The 18,117-nt window shown below is 42.8% G+C and overlaps 4 protein-coding genes across 4 annotated transcripts; all 4 read right to left on the bottom strand.

Moving 5' to 3' along the window:
• Window positions 1–3,987: 3,987 nt before the first annotated feature.
• On the bottom strand, window positions 3,988–5,577 carry LOC104423443 (pentatricopeptide repeat-containing protein At1g05750, chloroplastic). The gene has a single exon (XM_010035936.3). It carries the CDS (start codon window positions 5,532–5,534, stop codon window positions 4,053–4,055), a length of 1,482 nt encoding a protein of 493 aa, XP_010034238.2. The 5' UTR covers window positions 5,535–5,577; the 3' UTR covers window positions 3,988–4,052.
• Window positions 5,578–6,665: 1,088 nt separating this feature from the next.
• LOC120295725 (receptor protein kinase TMK1-like) lies at window positions 6,666–9,988 on the bottom strand. The gene is made up of 2 exons (XM_039317180.1): window positions 7,541–9,988; window positions 6,666–7,330 (listed from the first exon to the last, which is right to left on the bottom strand). Exons 1-2 carry the CDS (start codon window positions 9,900–9,902, stop codon window positions 6,822–6,824), a joined length of 2,871 nt encoding a protein of 956 aa, XP_039173114.1. The 5' UTR covers window positions 9,903–9,988; the 3' UTR covers window positions 6,666–6,821.
• A 1,861-nt stretch (window positions 9,989–11,849) lies between these two features.
• Window positions 11,850–15,202, bottom strand: LOC104421347 (histone deacetylase 8). Its single transcript, XM_010033258.3, has 3 exons — window positions 14,825–15,202; window positions 13,673–14,253; window positions 11,850–12,408 (listed from the first exon to the last, which is right to left on the bottom strand). Exons 1-3 carry the CDS (start codon window positions 15,087–15,089, stop codon window positions 12,106–12,108), a joined length of 1,149 nt encoding a protein of 382 aa, XP_010031560.1. The 5' UTR covers window positions 15,090–15,202; the 3' UTR covers window positions 11,850–12,105.
• An 849-nt stretch (window positions 15,203–16,051) lies between these two features.
• LOC120296027 (aluminum-activated malate transporter 2-like) lies at window positions 16,052–18,117 on the bottom strand. Its single transcript, XM_039317676.1, has 3 exons — window positions 17,829–18,117; window positions 17,250–17,522; window positions 16,052–16,317 (listed from the first exon to the last, which is right to left on the bottom strand). The coding sequence occupies exons 1-3, from the start codon at window positions 18,115–18,117 to the stop codon at window positions 16,052–16,054; spliced, it is 828 nt and encodes a 275-aa protein (XP_039173610.1).

The raw sequence follows: 18,117 nt of genomic DNA, 5'->3' as shown, positions 1-18,117 counted from the left end.
ATTTTATATGCAAACTGACGACAGCATTGGAATGGGAGTGTGCCTGTCAGTCCCGCTGAACACAGCGCCATCGGCAGAGCTGACAGAATCGATGGAGAGAGCCTACCACTATCGCATAAGGAAATGAGAAACGGCTGCACATGCAATGATGCTTATTCTTTAGATCGTCGTCTTCGTCTCTCTATTAAATGGCGACCCTTTCCGTCCATCTCCCTATCGACCCTCCAGCCAAAACCACCTCCATCTGCTCTCCACCGTGTGCCCAAGCAGTTAACAGTTACAGGGCTTCAAACGAGAATGGTGCCTTGGATCTTCGGGAATTTTTCTTCTTTCCTTTTCTCCTTCGTTTTTGAATTGTCAGATTGCACCGTATCCAATGACGTCAATGAGTGTTTCTACGCGGGGGCTGCTTGTTCGGCGACACGACATCGAAAGGTTCATCTTTTATACGTAGTAGGAAGAAATAGGGTGCTTTCCATGGAGAGAGAGAGGGAGGCTGAGACTTTTGCTTTTGTCTGCTTCTTTTTCTCCATTTTCTCTGTTGCAGGTGCTGGTGAGGGGTGCAGCGGAGGAGAAGGGAGGGTTTGAGGGTATCAAGAGGTTGAAGAAATAGAGATGGAAGCTGAAAGAGTTTCCGTTGGGCCCTGATCCTCTGCATCAGCATGGGAACCCTTCCTCCCAAGAAGCCTCGCGCTCCATAGCCAAATGCACCCATGCAAACCCTAGCTCTACATCTACGTGCCTCTCTGTGTTTGCTCTTTCTCTTTTGATGAGTCGAAAACGAAATCGTCTGTACATCACGTGAGTATTGCTCTCTAGGGTATGATGTTGATGTGGTGTTCCGTAAAATAAACCTTGAAGACTAATTCTCCCATGACCATAGATCATGCTGTAAAATTAGTCCGAGATGTAACAATTAGATGCTTTAAACATGATGAAGTTGAATGGGAACAGTGAGATTAAACTATGTTTTGGTATGTAAAAACTCTTGCCAACATATGCCCGTATATAGTGAAAAAAAAGGGAGAAAAGATTTGGTTCTACCTCTGATCTAATAATACATACCCAAATGCTATTGCAACTGGAGCCCTTCCAGCAATATGATAACAAGACTATGTTCACTAGCTTTCATTTTTATAGAATTGATGTGTCATGTACTATGGTAAATTCCTGTGAACCGTTCAACATGATTACCATTTACAATTCAATGGTACGATTATTCAAATTAATCTTAACCTAATTTGGGTTTTTTTTAACATAATTGGGGTTGATCAGCAATATAGCCCAGTCTAGTTTAGTTTAGCACTTGAACATGAAAAACGAAAGAATAAGGCGAGTGTGCAAAGATGCACCAACGAAAGATAATCGGAAGCTCTCAATTAGAGTGCACAAGTAAAATAAAAACGGGAGTAAAAAAAGAATAAAAAAAGGAGCTCCTTATCATGAAAAGAAGGAGCTTATCACAAAGTCAGACCGGAAAATCGCCCTTTTTCTGCAGCAGCATCTTCTCCAGCCAACCATATGAGCACATACAGAAGAAGATCCCATCACTCAATCACGCTCCCAAGTGTCCTGTGAATAGCCATTTATTACATTACAATCCTCCAACTGTCTTGAGCCCTCCACCTATATACTCAAAAACTTACCTCCCGCTGCAAGAAAAAAATTATTCAGTTTTTCGATTACATGGCGGGTCTCTTCATATCATCGACTCATGCAAGTTATGCGAACAATATAATTGATCGCTCATGTCGTGTTGGTATGTAAAATACTTTTTCTGCTATAAGATCTATCTTGATATACTCTAATTCTAATAAAGTAGATCAACCATGTGTTCAAAATTAGCCAAATTTTGAGACACTGTAAAAAACTAAGTTTTTTTTTTTTTTTTTTTTTGTAATATCAACTGCAATGATTCCCTAAAAAAGGAATCCAGAAGAAACCTTTCTTGTCAAGTGCCTGAAAAGGGTTGCTTGCTCTGCCGAAGATCCTTTTACAATCAATGAGATCAAAGACCATCAGCCGCAGCCGCAGCAGCAGTGGCGTCAGCTTCTTCCCACTGTCAAAACAAGAAGAAAAAAATATGACAATCAAATGGCAACCGCCACAAAGACGTCACAGCAAAAGACACAACCCTCCAAAAATAGGATCGAATCACCGGTTGACCGTAGAGCGCAAAGTCATAGGATCGTACGGTCTGTATTTGACAACGAGCCGCGATCACATTCCATCCATCCCCCTCCCCCTCCCGCCTCCCGCCACCGCCGACGTCATCGCAGCATTTATTCCCAGGTGGGTCTGACAGCTTTGCCGGGCTTGTACTTCAATGAGACCCCCTGAGGAGTGACGTGGCCGTGACGTGAAGGGCCAGTACTCGAAAACGGCGCCGTCGACACAGTGGCCACATCACAGCACAGTGCACGTCAACACACTCCAATCTTCAGTCTCTCTCTCTCTCTCTCTCCATATCTATTGAGTTAAGCCAGTCTCAAATCATATCTCCAGAAATGGCTGCATGAGCAATCATTTGAGAGCATCTGGGGGCAAAGTTTTGCCGTGACTGCTCTATATTTTGCAGAAGCATGTCTCCACCATACCACAAAGCGCTCACCTCCGGATACGTCTGTGAAAGGCTTTCTGTTCAGGCGATCATGGCTTCCGGTTCTAAGCTTGGCCAAGTTGCTGTTGTAGTCACCCTCTGCGTGCTCCTTCTAATAGCAGCAGCATCTGGTTAGTTAACAGTACTCTCTGTACGCGTGTTTTTGTGGGAACCAATTTTTCATCGTTAGCGTTCATGCAGGTTGCGAAACGGGACATCATGGGTGCGTAAGTGCAAAGGCTGGGAGTTTCCTGAAGAAGGACAGCAGAAAGGTGAGAGCTTTCACGAGTTCAGTGCTGTTACTGTTGAATGAACAAGTCGGTAAAAATGCAGAGTGTAATGTGTTGGACTCTTACAGATACTGCGGACTTTTAAGAGGGATGGAGGAACCATGATCGCCAATGAAGAGTTGAGGGGGTCCCTTCGGGCCCTGATCCACTGCACCACCACAAGGGCAGTCCTCAAAGGCCCCAGACTCCATGAAAAAACCCTTAGCTAGCTCCTTGTAGCAGCAGCACTTTCCTCGACTAGCGTACTTTTTGGGGGTACTGATGTATCTGTTAGCTAGTACTTAGATATAGCCGTAGCCTCAAATAGCTAAAAGAGATAATGTAGGTAAGGTAACTTTTCCGTTTGGACGAGAAGATGAAGAAGAAGTAGCGTAGTATGGGTTGTCTGTGGTTCCTTTGTTTTACCTTGTTCGAGAAAGCATGAACATGTGCTAATGTTAGTTCAGAATTTTGTTGAATTGTTGGCAGACGAGTACGTGGTCTATATTTCGGAGTTTAACCCTTTTTAGTGTGATCAGGGAAAAAGGCTGACGTTACTGTGTGAGAACTGCAATAACTAACCTTGAGCTGGTACAGAGAGAAGATAAGGAGAGAGATGTGACATTAATGGTGATGTAGATAGTGATAGGCTGTACGACCGAGTGAAAGCACTCATTTCAAACAGAGGATCGACAGATAATTTTTCCAAGTAAAAATTGACCTTTACTTTTGGTTTACTTTTGATTAAAAAAAAGGCTAATTGGTACTTGTTTCTGATTGAAAATCTCGACTTGATGAGTGAAACTCGAGTGCAAACTGAGACTTGTCCTCCAAGCTAGGATTCATTTATGAAGTTCCAACAAATATGCCACCGTCCTTTTAGGGTACAAAGCTTAAGTAGCCAATGTTATCAAATGAAGAAACTGTAAAGGACAGTTATTTACTTGTCCCTCGCAGGTACATATAGATGTTTTCACATATCCATTACTTAAATTCTAGTTTTTTTTTTTTTTGGGAGCAAATACTTAAAAAGGAAATTGAGGGGGAGAACGCAACTCTATTGATTTGGATAATTTCGAGACTTTGTATGACTATTGAAGATATAAATATGGTCTGCAACAGAGCATAAAGAATAATGATCAATCGTTCTCATATAATTCATTTGCGATGATTGAAAGTGCATACTATACTTTCATTTCAGATGAAAAAAGATCTAGCACTCTGTATATGCACTTTGCCTCAGGATGCGATTTATCACCGGCCACAAATTCATGATTATTACAACCGATCTCAATCGAGCTAAATCCTGGTGTCTTTTGGATACCAAGCGTCTTCATTTTCCTCCTGATCTTATTCGCACCATCCCAGCTTCTATCTGCGGCATATATATTTGCAAGGAGCACATAATTCGAGTCAGAATCAGGGTCCGGATCAACTACATACTTTGCCAACCTTTCAGCTAACTTGACATCCTCACGAGTCCTGCAAGCACCCAACAAAGATCCCAACACGACGTCGTTTGGTTTCATAGGCATGTTTTCTATGACATTTAGTGCATCCTCCAACCTGCCTGCACGACTATAGAGATCCACCAAGCAACCGTAGTGCTCAATTCTCGGTTCAATCCTGTGAACATTCTTCATGATATGAAAGTACCGGAGTCCATCATCAACTAAACCAGCATGACTACAGGCAGTGATTGCTCCGGTAAAACTAACTCCGTCTGGCTTGAATCCTTCCACCTGCATCCGGTTGAATAACTCCAGAGCCATGTCAGCATGCCCATTGGCTGCAAACCCTGCAATTATAGTGTTCCACGAGACGAGAGTTCTCTTTGGCATTTTCTCAAATATCAGGTGAGCATACTGAATACACCCGCACCGGGAATACATGTCCATTAAGGAGTTGCATACCCTCACATTGTCCTTGAAGTCTTGCTTCATGACAAACCTATGTATCCACAAGCCCAAACCAAGCGTCGCCAAGTTGGCGCACGCAGATATTGCACCTATGACCGTGACGAAATCAGGCCGCACCCCAGACAGTTGCATCTCGCGAAACAACTCCAAGGCTTTGTCGAAATGACCAGTCTTGATAAACCCATTAATCAACACAGTCCACGTTACTGCATCTCTGTGGGGCATTTCGTCGAACAGGTCTAACGCCTCCGGCATTCGACCTTTCTTCACATAACCATCGATCATCGTATTCCAAGTAACCGAATTCCTCACCCCCATCCCATCGAAAACCATCCTGGCCAACTCCACGCGGTCCAGCTTCGCGTACATGTTAAGCACAGCCGTGGCCACCATCACGTTTTCCGCGACCAATCCCAACTTCCAAGCATACCCATGAAGCGAAGCTCCAAGGGGCTCGCTTCCGGACGGGAAACCAGCGCAACCCGAGAGAAGCGTGACGATGGTGACGTGGTTGGGCTCCACCCCGGACCGCATCATTTCCGAGAAGACTCCGACTGCTTCGGCTAGTCGGCCGTTTCGAGCGCAGCGAGCGATGGAACAAGTCCATAAGACGGTGGGGTCGGGGGATCGAGAGGGCTTGACGAAGGAGAGGCTGTGCCGCGCGGCGGCCGGCGTCGGCTCCGGAGGCTGCGGTGGTTGATGGAGTTTGGTGGGAGCGGCGACGGTGGGGAAGGCGGGAAGGCTCATGCTAAGTTCAAATTACAGTTGGAAGAAAAGAGAGGGCGTTGCTGGTTTCCGGCAGCGTTCTTCGTCTCCTTGGGAAGGACATGTATATATCTCGTCTTTCAATTTCTTTTTTTCCTTCCTTTTATCTTTTTTCGGATTTTTGTATGATTGATTGTAAAAAAATTAAATCAAGTTAAGATACATACAGACAAAATTTTATTCGTTTAATGAAATTAATATACACTAGGAACTATGATTAGTTTCTTTATAGATTATTCGTAATTTCTTATAATGAAATGTATATTTTTTTTCATTTACTTTAGTTTTAGATGATATGGACAATTTAAATTAGCTATACTCATATGTATTGATAGTGGAAAGCATATTTTCATCGTTCACAGCATTTCACGTAAAATTTTGCTTACACAAAGCTAATCTCTATAAATATTATGTAAAATTTGCAAAAGAGAAAACTTTACATTATTTGTGTACAAACCAGTAATTACTTACATCATCTCAATTGCTTAATCGTTGCGTCATCAAAAGTCTATTTTGTAGTGAAGTACTCAATAGGATTTGGATTTTATTCATTTAATTCCTTTTCTTTTTTTTTTTGACTAATAAAAGTTTCTAGTCAAGGATATGATATTTTTGTCCCTCGAAAAATCATATGGTAGCAGGAAAAAAACAATGACGAATAGAAAATGAATCCAGAATTTAACATCAAAGGAATCGTCTTCTTGTTTACGATCTGTCATCTCATTTGCAAAGAGCAATTTCTTCTTCCCATTCACCTGAACAAAGGAAGTAACTACCAGTAAAATGAAGCATATGCCTCCTAGTCCCCCTTATCTACAAGTAGGATGAATGAACGCAAGAATCTCATTCAACATCATTCAACATTTTCCCAATGCCGATATATATTCAGACAGAATCATGCCATGTTCACGGATGAACAAGTGGTTCGAGGGTCAGCGTCGAACTATAGAACTTGGAAAGACTGACGGGACGGGGAGATCACAGCGCGAATGCGAATGCAGCGAAGAACCATGGAGAGAAACATTGAACGACTGCCAGTTTTTCAGACCTCTCACCAAGTACAGATACTGCAACAGATGAGGCTTAATGGCATAACTCTGACACATTGACGACTTCAAAAAAACATATTCGTAACTAATTGAATTGATGCGACCGCAAGGAATCCTTCTCAGAAGACGAAAATTAACTGTAAGCAGCTGGTAACCAAGACCGTGTATAGTAAGAGAACAGATAGAGAGTTCATTAATTACAGTAATCAAAACACCTCGTTCATCGGCCATCAGCCGAAGTGAAGGACTCAGCAAATCCAGCAGGCTTAGCGGGGATGCTCCCCGAGCTGTCCCCTAGAGTTCCCATGCTCGACCCTTTGCTTTCTGCTTCTTGCCACACCTTTAACAACTCAGGAAGCGGCACATTGTAATCGATTCCTGAAGTGTCTTCCAACTCGTCGGTCATTGGCTTCCACTGGTCGACTAGCGGGACTAGCACGTTGACCACATGGCTCATGTCGGGCCGATGGTGAGGCTCTCTAGCAGTGCAATGTCCAGCAAGTTCGGCCACTATGAAGATGCTCTCAAGAGCTTCTTTGGTTTCCTTGGCTGCTGGGTCAAGGGCTGCTACGAACTTCTCTTTGCTTGATCTAATTCGCCAGAACCACTCTGCCAGATACCTGCTTTCCTCTGAGCGCTGCTCATCAAGTGCTGTAAGTCCGGTCAGAAGCTCCATTAGGACCACACCGTAGCTGTAGACATCGACTTTCGTCGTGATCTTTCCCATGACTGAAACCAAAAAGAAATTAAGAGTAAGCACAGTCGTAAACAGCGTGTACCCATTAGCTGTGAAAGCAATCATGAGATGATTTTACATCAATCAAAATGATTGACTTTGTAGCCGAGATTGCCATGAAATGATTTGACATTAATTCAAGTGAACGCATTTCTCTGAGGCCATGTAAACAAAAATGAAAGATTCAAGCTACAGTTCCCTACCAGCATATTCAGGTGCGAGATAACCAAAAGTCCCAGCAAGCTGTGTAGCAAAAGACCTCTCTCCATCGGGAGCGAGTTTAACCAATCCAAAATCCGAGACCTTTGCTCGGAAGTCATCGCCTAGAAGAATATTCGAAGACTTCAGATCTCTGTGTATGAACGTGTGTTGGGCCAGGCTGTGCAGATACTCTATCCCTCGGGCCACATCCAAAGCGATTGTAAATCTCTTCCTCCATGTAAGAGGCTCTAATTGGTTCGTCTTCCAGTGAAAGAGATGCCGACTAAGAGCTCCCTGTGGCATGTACTCGTACACCAGAAGCCTCTCGCTTCCTTCGACGGAGTTACCCAAAAGAGACACCAAATGCCGGTGCCGGACTTTGGTTAGCACCGAGATCTCAGATCGGAACTCATCCAATGCTTTACTGCAGATTAGATTAGACTCCATCCTCTTGACAGCAATTTCGGTCCCATCACATAGCTCTCCCTTATAAACCGTCCCAAAGCCACCTTTTCCAAGTTCGTTTTCAGGTGCAAAATTCTTCGTCACCTTGCGTAGGTCTTGGACAGAGATGCCGAGATTTCCAACCTCGATTGAACGCGATTTTTCTGTTCCGTTACTGAGTGAGCTCAAGGAGCTCGTCCCGGAATGAGAGAACAAGCTTGTCTTGGTATTGTTAGAAAATTTAATCTTGACTTTATTCTCTGAACCGGACATGTCTCTAGGATGAATGACAGTGGAACTCGGAGCCTCGGATACATCTTTCCTCTTCTTGTGGCAACAGATGTAGAGAATAATCATGAGGAGGACAAACGTGAGGATTAGAGTGGAAAACAACAAAAGCATTCTGAATCTTTTGGCTCCTTTGGGTCGAGGTTGAGCTTGACTAGAGTTCGACCCAGCAATTGTGGAAGGTGAGATCTCAGGTTTCGGTGGAGGTGGAGTGTTTTCTGGCAATGGGCTGCTACTGGGAGGTGGCGACACAGTGGGCGTGGTCTTATTGCGGACAAGGAGAGGGTTTCGATCAATGATGATCTTCACGCTATTGCGGAACACGGGCAATGGTGGATCAAGATTGTTCCCGCTCAAGTCCAACAACCTCAAAGACTTCAACTCAGTATAGTTTTCAGGGACTCTGCCATGTATGTTGTTGTCTCCGAGCCTAATTTCGAGCAACGAATCTAAGGATGCAAGGGAAGCACTCAGAGTGCCGTTGAGGTTACGCCTTGGAAAATTTAAAATGGACGTTTTCGACTTTGAATTGCAAGTCAATCCGAACCAAGGCCCTTCACATGGACTATTCCCAGACCACTGAGTAACAAGGTTCTCAGGATAACCGACACCGCCGAGAAAATCTAAGAGTGCATTAACTTCAGGGGCACATTGCATCCCAGATTCAGGTCGACAAAAGAAATTGGAATCATAAGTAACATTGCGTACCTTAAATTTTGGGATCGGACCCATGAACAGATTGTTGTTCAAGTCAAGTTTCTCGAGCTCCATATTGGCCAAGCTTTCGGGAATTAGACCAACAAGTTTGTTCCTGTTGAGATTAAGGTCCGTCAGAAAAGTCAGAGCTCCAATGTTCTCCGGAATCGTGCCGGTGAACTGGTTTCCGTGAAGCCACAACTGCGTTAGCGACGCCATTGAAGCAATCGCATCTATTTTACCGCCAATGCCACCGCCATTTTGGTCGTTCAACCACAAAATCTGCAGCATAGATTGATTGAAACTCCCCGGAAGCTCACCGGACAGACTATTATACGAAAGCTTCAGCGCTGTTAGGGATGGCATTGCCCCTAAAAACTCCGGCATGGGGCCGACCAAGTTGCAATTCATCAGGGAGAGATTCGTCAACTGAACAGAATTCGCCAATTCAACCGGCACAGACCATCCAGAGCTCTCATTCAAGGGGTTGTAATCCAAGGCCAACACCTGCAAACTGGTGAGGCCATCAAAAAAATCTGCAGGGATCGCCTCGAAGCCGTTGTAATCCAAATAAGCATACTGCAGCTCCGTCAATCCGCTAAAACTGGGCAATGCCCCAGACAGATTGTTCCTCTGGAGGCCTAAGTTGGAGAGCTTCGAGAGCTGATTAAAACTTGGAGGCAATTCGCCCGACAGACCCAATCCTTTGGCCTGTATTTGGGTGACCCTTTCCCCAGAACAGTAGACATAGGGCCATTTGGGAGGGCCACAAGGGTCGTCCCCATCAATTGGCCACTCAAGGAGCTCTGGATTCTCCAACCCATCTCTGAAATCATTGAGAACTTTGACGTCATTAGGGTCAGTGACACCACAAGCGACTGTAATCAGGCTCAAATGCAAGGCAATGCACAGGTTTCTCCTGATATCAACCATCATCACCGGCTATACGAAACCATCAAGATTCCAAACAGAGACAACATAAACCGCAATGCGACTTCAAAAGCACGGATGGGCTAAGACAGCCCCCAGAAGGAAAAGAAAACAGGGCAGAAGGAAGAATACGAGGAAGAAGCTCCGCAGCCGAGGAAGCACCCTATGTAACCGAAAGGGGACAATTTTCTTGCGAAATTGTCCAAGAATCTGACTATAGTAAAAGAGACCAGAGCAGAGCCAAAAATAAAAGAAATGGGGTTCCCAAGCTGAGTAAAAGACAGTCTCTCAAGATCAATCTTTATGCTTTGGAAGACAATATTCATTTCTTGACACCTGACTCCCCCAAGTTGAGGGGAACAGTCCCCCATGACTGACTCTCTCTCTCTCTCTCTCTCTCCCCTCTGCTTTCGAATTATTACTTTTTTCACATGGAAGTATTACCAACTTTTTTCACGTAAAGCTTTCATTAGCAGACCTGTGACCGACAGTGATGATGGTGAAGAAATCGTATGGTTTGGAAGCATGAGAGAGCCCGTGTTCCTCTTTGACGGCAGAGCCATGGTGGCCCGGTGGGTGGTGGTTACGCTTTAGAAAAATCAAAACTTGGCACGAAATCATTCAATTTTTCTCCAGGGGTCCCCACACGAGAGCAGCCATGATGTCGGCTAATTAAGGGAAGTTCGGCTTTCCCCGCTGATTTCGGTGGCGGGTGATGCGTAACGCGAGGAAAATTCCATGTTTTTTGCGAGCAAATTACTTAAAAGGTTCCGTCTTTACAAAGCTCAGTCCATCGAGCACATTCCACATTCCCGTACCATTCCCACCAGAATATCATCATCTTCTTCTTTTCTTTTCTTTTCAATGGCACTGTTGGCTACATGGAACCTTGCATCTTGCATCAAATCCAGAAAAAACCGAGTCATTTCCTCGCTATCAACCAATGTTCTTTGTGAACAGGCTGATCTTTTCCTGTCCAATCGATACGTAGATGAAGGCAAGCGCAAATCCGATGAATTCCCAGGCTTGTTTTATCCATGTCACGGGCTAAGAAAGTCGGCACAAACCTTAGGACTACACGTTAATCATCGATTCCTGTGTGTAAACCTATGTATGGACACTCGCATGTGGACTCATTTAAGAGATCTCGCATTGGCTTCCTGTATGTGGTGACCGATGATGAGAAGATAATCTAGAACGCATGATGAATTATTGTCCTTTTATGTGCAGTTGTGATGTCCCCTTCAGTTTTCAAATTTAAGAAGTTTGGACTATAGGAACAGAACACCAGCCACTGATTTAACTCCAAATGCCATGTCTCTGGGACCCACCAAACCAACCTCAACCTAAGGTTCCGTTTTGTGTGGTTCATCTTTCCTAGTCTTTGAGAAAAGGTACAGTCAGCATTCACTTCCGTTAACCTTCCGATAGCAACCTCCAAAAAGTAAAACAGGGTGGGAACGAAAACATGTGGCGGTAACATCACGTTCTGGACTAAAAGGCGAGAGAGAGAGAGAGAGAGAGAGAGATTGAAGTGGCAACTTGCGTATGCATGGTGTTAACAGCAACAGCAAGATTCACATTAAAACGCCTCTAGCAATCTTATCTATTCCGAAATTAACAAAAGATCAAGAAGATACCTTGTGCCATGTTTGAAAAATGAAGTACCATAGAGCCGAGCAAAAATAACAAAACCAACAAATGCATTCGTTCATTAATTTCCAAGATCTTATGTCATTTCACCATTTTCACTACAATCTAGATAGGCCAAAAACGAGTGACAGTACGGGAAGACATTGATCCAACAATGTTTTTTGCCGGAAGGTTGAAGTTACAATGTTTTTCTTCAACTTTCTCAATTAAATAATTCATCCTCACACTTTTGTATTTTTCGTCGATTATTCCCTTTCCTTCCCGCATCATTTCTTTATTGCATCACAACCAAACAAAGAATTGAAATACTCTTGTTGATTCATTCCATTGTTAAAAGAAAAAAGTGCCACTAAATTATTAAGGTCCTGGAATGCTATAACATTCTGACAACGTAGATTCAAAAATTCTCACCCAAAAAATAAAATATAGAAATCACTACTTTCTTCATATTAGCTTCTACTTCTATCTCAGATGAAGTCCTAAAAAAACAAAATATTCAAACTAGATTTGGGGACACCGTGCCAATAAAGCAAAGTTATATCGCAACATCTCTGTATCAATGTTCCTTGAGAAAAGGTACCTTATCTACAAGGTACCTTTTGATTGAGTCGACCACCTTCACAGGAAAAGCCTCATCTTCTGGGTAATAAGCAATTGGATCAGCTAATAATGGATCTGGAAGATCAAGAATGCCTTCCACCGTGGCATGAAGGCAATAAGCTGAGTAGGTAACATGATATCCACCTTCTTGGACAATGAGAATGCGGCCTCCACTGTGCCTATCCGCGAGGCCACGAATTGTTCGACCAATCGCCCGATATCCATCCATTGTCAAGCACTGCCTTCCATTTGGATCGAACTACAGTGGCAAAGACAATAATCACCATGTAAGACATTCTGGTAAAACAGAGACACGTAAAAGATTATTGTGAAGATAAAAGTCCTTTTGGATCTAAAGCCAAATATCTCAGTTCAGGTAGCTATCCACATAAAACTTAATCAAGATAAGATTCTGTATTTTCAACTTTGGGTCAGAGGGATGAACTCTCCAATATGCATATCCTACTCATTTTTGGACGTTCACAATTTGTGGATTATGGGTGTAGTGAAAAGATGGGGTGAACAATGAGCTTTAACAATCACGAACAAAAATGTCACCAAGTTTGGCAATTTTATGCACCAACACATCCATAGTTTTCTGGATGATGTAGCTTGCATTGATGGATCTAAGGATGCTATAAAGTTTGATTGCCTTATTGTGCTTCCACTAGTAACTTATGCGGACTGCAACAGTTTTCATGAAAATCAGAAGGTGCTCATTTCGCAGTTCTAAACACGCCCTAAGCTCTCATCACGTTATACAAGCATTTTGGCTTGAAAGAGAAAAAAAGCTCATCCTCATCTGAGAAATGGTCTCCACTTCAGGAAGATGTTGCTTTGAACTGATTAAGGTGCCATTCTCCTGAGTAACAGCTTGTACAATTACACCATATCCCAAATCCCACGCTCACATGGCCCTTTTACAATAACAATCGTAGTTCCACTTTCGTGCTCCAATTAAGGCTAATTTTCTTCAGAGACAGCTTCTCAGGGCTTTCTTAGTAATGTCATAAGTATTTCCAAGCCTTCATCTTTCTGGTAATAACAAGCTTTAATCCTTACTAGAAATATAGCTCAGCCATCTTACAAGATTAACAATACTATGAGATTACTATAGAAAATGGTAGTTGCTAGAATGAAGTAATTCTCTCCTTTAACCAAGGCACAACCCACAGCAGCTGCCCCAGAAGCAAAAATCCCACACTTTCCGTTTTGGAGAATCATCTAGCTTTCTTGAGCAAATAGAAAGAGATTCTTCAACCACAAAAAAAACTGATCTAGATAAAAGGAGGAAAGATTCTCATAAAGTGCCACTCTGTCAAATGCATAGCTCATATTAAAAGTTAATCGAACATTCAACTAACATGTAACTGACTTGTTTAGTAGTTCTGTGACTCCCAACAGTATATTTCTATGCACTAATAGAGTAGCATACACCAGCTTAGCAAGTTCAGTTTTACATCAATTACAGGAGAAAGTGTACCTGGATATAACGGGAGGGGAAATAAAGAGGATCTACTTACCGCGCTAGAGTCTTGGCCAACAACAAGAACAACCATTTCAGGTTTGAAACTCTCCACAGCTGGCACAACCAGCTCAGTCACAGCATACTCGTATCCCCTGTCTCCGGTTCCATTTGGCAACGGAATGTTCATATTATACCCGTATCCTTCATCCTCACCAAGCTCATCGACAGATCCACTTTGTGGATGAGATGGACCCCAGGACCCGTGATTCATGTGAAGAGAGATGGTAAGAACGTCACTGGATTGGTAAAATCCCTCCGCTGTTCCATTTCCATAGTGCACATCTATATCAACAACGACAACCCTTTTGCACCCAGAGTCCAATGCCAATCGAACTGCTAGACCGGCATTGTTTAGGAAGCAATATCCATCGGCTTGAGAAGGCTGAGCATGGTGACCAGGTGGCCTCACTAGTGCATATGCAATCTTCCCCTTACCATCAAGTACGTACTTCATAGCAGAAAGTGTGTTACCAGCAGCAAGAAGCGCGGCATCCCATGACCCTGGGTTCAAGAAAGTTCCAGAGCAAAGAACTTTCCCTCCGTTTTTATCAGCTTCCACTAGTTCATTTATGTATTCTGGAAGGTCAAAGATGAAAATCACATCCGACTTGAGATAGTTTTCCACATTCAACTTATTACCAACCCGATGCAGCTGTCATAAAAGGAACACTTTGGACAGCCTCACAAGTTAACTTTAACAACTCCAACTGGCACGACAAAAGTTCTGAGTGCAGATGTTTTCCACTGCTAATCATGCGGCATCGTGTTTAAACATATTCAGAGAGCCATTTTCTATCCAGGAATTCAATTATCTCGAGACCCTAAGAATACATTTTTTTCACAACTAAGAAGTACCTTCCAGTTCATCATCAAAGGACACCAAACCTGAACTGGGCATCACCAATTAATTAACTACAGCACTAAAAGAAAATCCGATCTTGCACTTCCAATCCTCCAACGCTACAGAAAATAAAGCAAAGACCAAAATCTCTCTCTCCCCGCAGCTCACCCACAATCACTTGCAGCCTTTATCCAACGAATCACTGTTCGCTCCATACGTATTCCAACCCAATCAAGCTTTCTCACACAACAACGAACAAACAAGAGAACAGAACATGGTACCAAGAGAGAGAATCATAGAAAGTACCCGGAGAGTGAAAAGAGAGGAGCTGAGAGATGAGAGCAGGCGTTGCAGTGTGCCAGGAGATGAAGGGAGAGATGGGTCCTCGCTTGAGGATCGAGACCATGTTCCGGACCCTGTCGGGGTTCTCCGGGTGCTTCTCGAGCACGTCCAAGAAGCCCGGGTCGGATCCCGTGTCGAACACGCCCCGACCGGTGTCGTGGCTCAGCATCCCGTCGTGCCAGAACACGTCGACCCGGTTCGTCGGAGGAGAAGAAGGAGCAGCAGCCATTCGAGAGTTGAATAGCGAAGCAGCCGATGATGTTTCCCCTCTTCTGATCCTCAAAGGATGCTGTAACTCAGCAGGAGGAAGCTCTTGCCAGCTTATGCTTTTTGCCTGTAATCTCTAATTTTCCTGGACGTTTTCGTTATAAGGTTCGTTTCATGGAAAATAGGCAATTTTCAAAAAATATTTTTTTAAAAGTTATTTTTAGAAAAAGAATAATATTTTCTAATGTTAATTTAAAATCTAAAATTGTTTTGAAAGATATTTTTCGTGTTCGGTAAGAAAAATATTTTTCGCTCCCTGACGTATTAGCGGCATGAGTATCAATCGAGGCTCGTGAGATCGACGAGCCTGATCCGACGATTAGCTAAGAAATAAGAAAGAGGGGAAACAAAGAAAAAGAAAAAGGAAATGAAAATTAATCTGAATTAAAAAATAAAAGGAAAATTAAAAATAATTCGAATAAAAAAAAGACAAGAATAAAAAGAAATGAGAAGAGAAAGTGACGATTTGTAAATGTGTGAGATGAGAGAGATCAAGTGAAGAAAATGTTTTCAAGTGAAAAATATTTTCCTTATTTTAGAAGTTTTTTTTAATGTAAAACATTTTCCTCCGTGAATTTATTTTTCGTGAAATGAATGTCGGAAAATTCGGAAAAAAGGTTTTCGAAAATTATTTTTCGCGAAATGAATGGAGACTAATTATTTATGATATTTTTTGTCTCTTTCAATTTTCCATTCACCAATTTGTGAATCTTTCCACCATGTATGACCCCACTTTGTGTTAGCCAGCCCTTTGATTTTTCAAGAATAAATATCTAACCGATGGGTCTCCAAGGCCAAGAAATTTGACAGAAAAGGGAAAGCTAATAAAGTCAACATGTGATGGTTAAGCAGAGGTTTAATTCCAATTTTTTAACACAGAACTGTGCTGTGATGTGTGTTTAGCGACATGTGGGTGACTAATCATCATCCATTTTCGCCCGCTGGTCGCGATGCATTCTCATTTTTGCTGGAACTCTGTGGCTGCCCTTCAATGGTGATCATACGGTGAGTCATATCCTCATCAAGAAGTGGCTGAAGAGTTTCATCCCCATGGTCAGAGAGCAGCTGGATGCTTCCTTGGTGAGTCATATGTCGACGCTCTATTGACCGCAAAGCTCCAGGCTCTGCGCACTTAAAATGCGCCAAGAAGGCCAGTTCGTTGACGGCCTCAGAGATCTTCAGTTGGCATTCTGCAATGTCGATAAGCAGCAAAACGACAGTAGTAGCTAGTATTATATCTAGGAGATCTGCACCTTCCCACCAGCCCGATTCGAGCAACAGCTTGAGTTCTTTGGAAGCTGCCTCAGCGTTAGCTAGATAGATACCGGGTGACGTTGATGGTCGAGTCATTACCTAAATGGCTGGTGCGATTTCCTTCAAACATTTGCCGGACTCCACAGAAATCTTCATGCAGGGTTCTTGAATTTTCCTCTGAACATTAGGGGGCGCTTGTACATGTACTCAATGAGTCATTAATCATCAACATTGGCTCTAACCAAGTTCGTGGCCAATCAAAGGAATGATTTATCTGAGAATTGGTTATATGATCTTAACACAACCACCAACATTTATGGTTCAAAAATCTATCGAAGTCAAGTTACCAACTCGGTTTCAGCAAAGAGTTGCGTCTAAGTGAGATCAATAGGACTGCTTCTATTAAGAAACTATAGTGGCAATGGACCCGGGTATAGGAGTGAAGATAGCTATTGAGAACTTCAATCTTGTAGGCGCACTGATGAATTAGAGTACCGATTTTCAAATGATGCTTCCAAGGATAATGAAACCAGAATTGACCACGACAAGGCTCCCATCTTACTAAATTAACCTGCAAAGAAATGGAATCAGATTGACCTAAAATCCGATTCTGGAAGCAAAGATAAACAACTTGTTTATTTGGCTGAAGGTAAACAACTTGTTTACTTACCAGCATCTCTTCCTTGTCTTTGGACGTCAATAGAGTTCGACATGACTCAAAAGAAGATCTGCCGTCTTCCTTGGATCGCGCATCATTTGATAGTCCGAAGTACTTATCTCCAAATCTTGTAAGGCAAAGATTTTGTCAATCCATCTCTATTCCTCAATAGAGCTCATTTTCGAGTAATTTTTTAAATTTGACCAAAACCTTCTAGGAAAAACCCAAGTTTATCCATGTTTGGAGCGATCAAATCTTGAAGCTGCTCACCACTCCAAACTGGGCAAATGAAGATGCACACGAGAATGGCGGTGAAACTGCTGAGAATGATGGTTGACGCTCTTTGGCAAGCTATTGTGATTGCCTGATTCTCTTGATAACCCGATGCGAATACCATGCAGAAGGTCAGATCGAACACTATGAGCCCAGAATCATGCCTTGTCTTCATTTCAGGAGGAAATCTTGTAAATGTCACAAGAGCAACTTCATAACACCAAAAACATTAGTTCAATTCATTAGTAAGTGGTAGACAGGGCTAGTTTCTTCTTTAGCGAGGACAAATCTAATATGAAGACAAAGAAAGCTAGCAGTATTGGCTCCATGGTTGTTCCTGAAAGAATTGCGACTTTGTGAGTTCCAATTCCTAGAGTAGCAGTTACACTTGTTGCTAACATCCTGTTCAATCCTTTCCCCGATCTTGCTCCTGCAAAAAAAGTTGAACAACAACGATGTTTGCGAAGTCCTATCGCGACACATTGTACTAGTTAGTGAACTATCAAAGCTTACTACCAATAGAGAACTTGAACATGACCACAACCGTTAATACTGTCCAAATTGCATTGACACCAAAACCATTGTGGAGCAGTCGAAAGTAGTAGAATAAGGAAACAAGTGTCAGAGCCAATCGCACTTTTAAGTAATGAATGATCTTTCTGGGATGATCTTGCCCTAGTTCCTTCGCTCTCATTGTGATGGAAATCATTTTCACACATATTTTCTTAGGCAAAGCCTTGACAGATATGCATCCCCTCATGAAAGGCCCTGCCTTCTCATTGTCGTAAAAAATTGCCATCTCCAT

Source organism: Eucalyptus grandis, chromosome 7 (genome assembly GCF_016545825.1).
Source record: "Eucalyptus grandis isolate ANBG69807.140 chromosome 7, ASM1654582v1, whole genome shotgun sequence".
Taxonomy (NCBI): domain Eukaryota; kingdom Viridiplantae; phylum Streptophyta; class Magnoliopsida; order Myrtales; family Myrtaceae; genus Eucalyptus; species Eucalyptus grandis.
Note: the sequence above shows the minus strand (reverse complement) of the source record. Positions and strands in the feature narration are given on the sequence as shown.

Bases quoted from the DNA above. Each gene is read 5' to 3' on its own strand.
- LOC120296027 (XM_039317676.1), bottom strand. From the start codon at position 18,117: ATGGAGATGGCAATTTTTTACGACAATGAGAAGGCAGGGCCTTTCATG. The intron at 17,523-17,828 runs GTAGTAAGCTTT...GGTGTTATGAAG, and splicing joins CATGTTCAAGTTCTCTATTG to TTGCTCTTGTGACATTTACA. The intron at 16,318-17,249 runs GTTTTGGTCAAA...TCGACATTGCAG, and splicing joins ACTTGGGTTTTTCCTAGAAG to AATGCCAACTGAAGATCTCT.
- LOC104421347 (XM_010033258.3), bottom strand. From the start codon at position 15,089: ATGGCTGCTGCTCCTTCTTCTCCTCCGACGAACCGGGTCGACGTGTTC. The intron at 14,254-14,824 runs GTACTTTCTATG...TTGACCTTCCAG, and splicing joins CCTCTCTTTTCACTCTCCGG to AATACATAAATGAACTAGTG. The intron at 12,409-13,672 runs GTAAGTAGATCC...TTGCCACTGTAG, and splicing joins TTGGCCAAGACTCTAGCGCG to TTCGATCCAAATGGAAGGCA.
- LOC120295725 (XM_039317180.1), bottom strand. From the start codon at position 9,902: ATGATGGTTGATATCAGGAGAAACCTGTGCATTGCCTTGCATTTGAGC. The intron at 7,331-7,540 runs GTAGGGAACTGT...TTTTGGTTTCAG, and splicing joins TCTCGCACCTGAATATGCTG to TCATGGGAAAGATCACGACG.
- LOC104423443 (XM_010035936.3), bottom strand. From the start codon at position 5,534: ATGAGCCTTCCCGCCTTCCCCACCGTCGCCGCTCCCACCAAACTCCAT.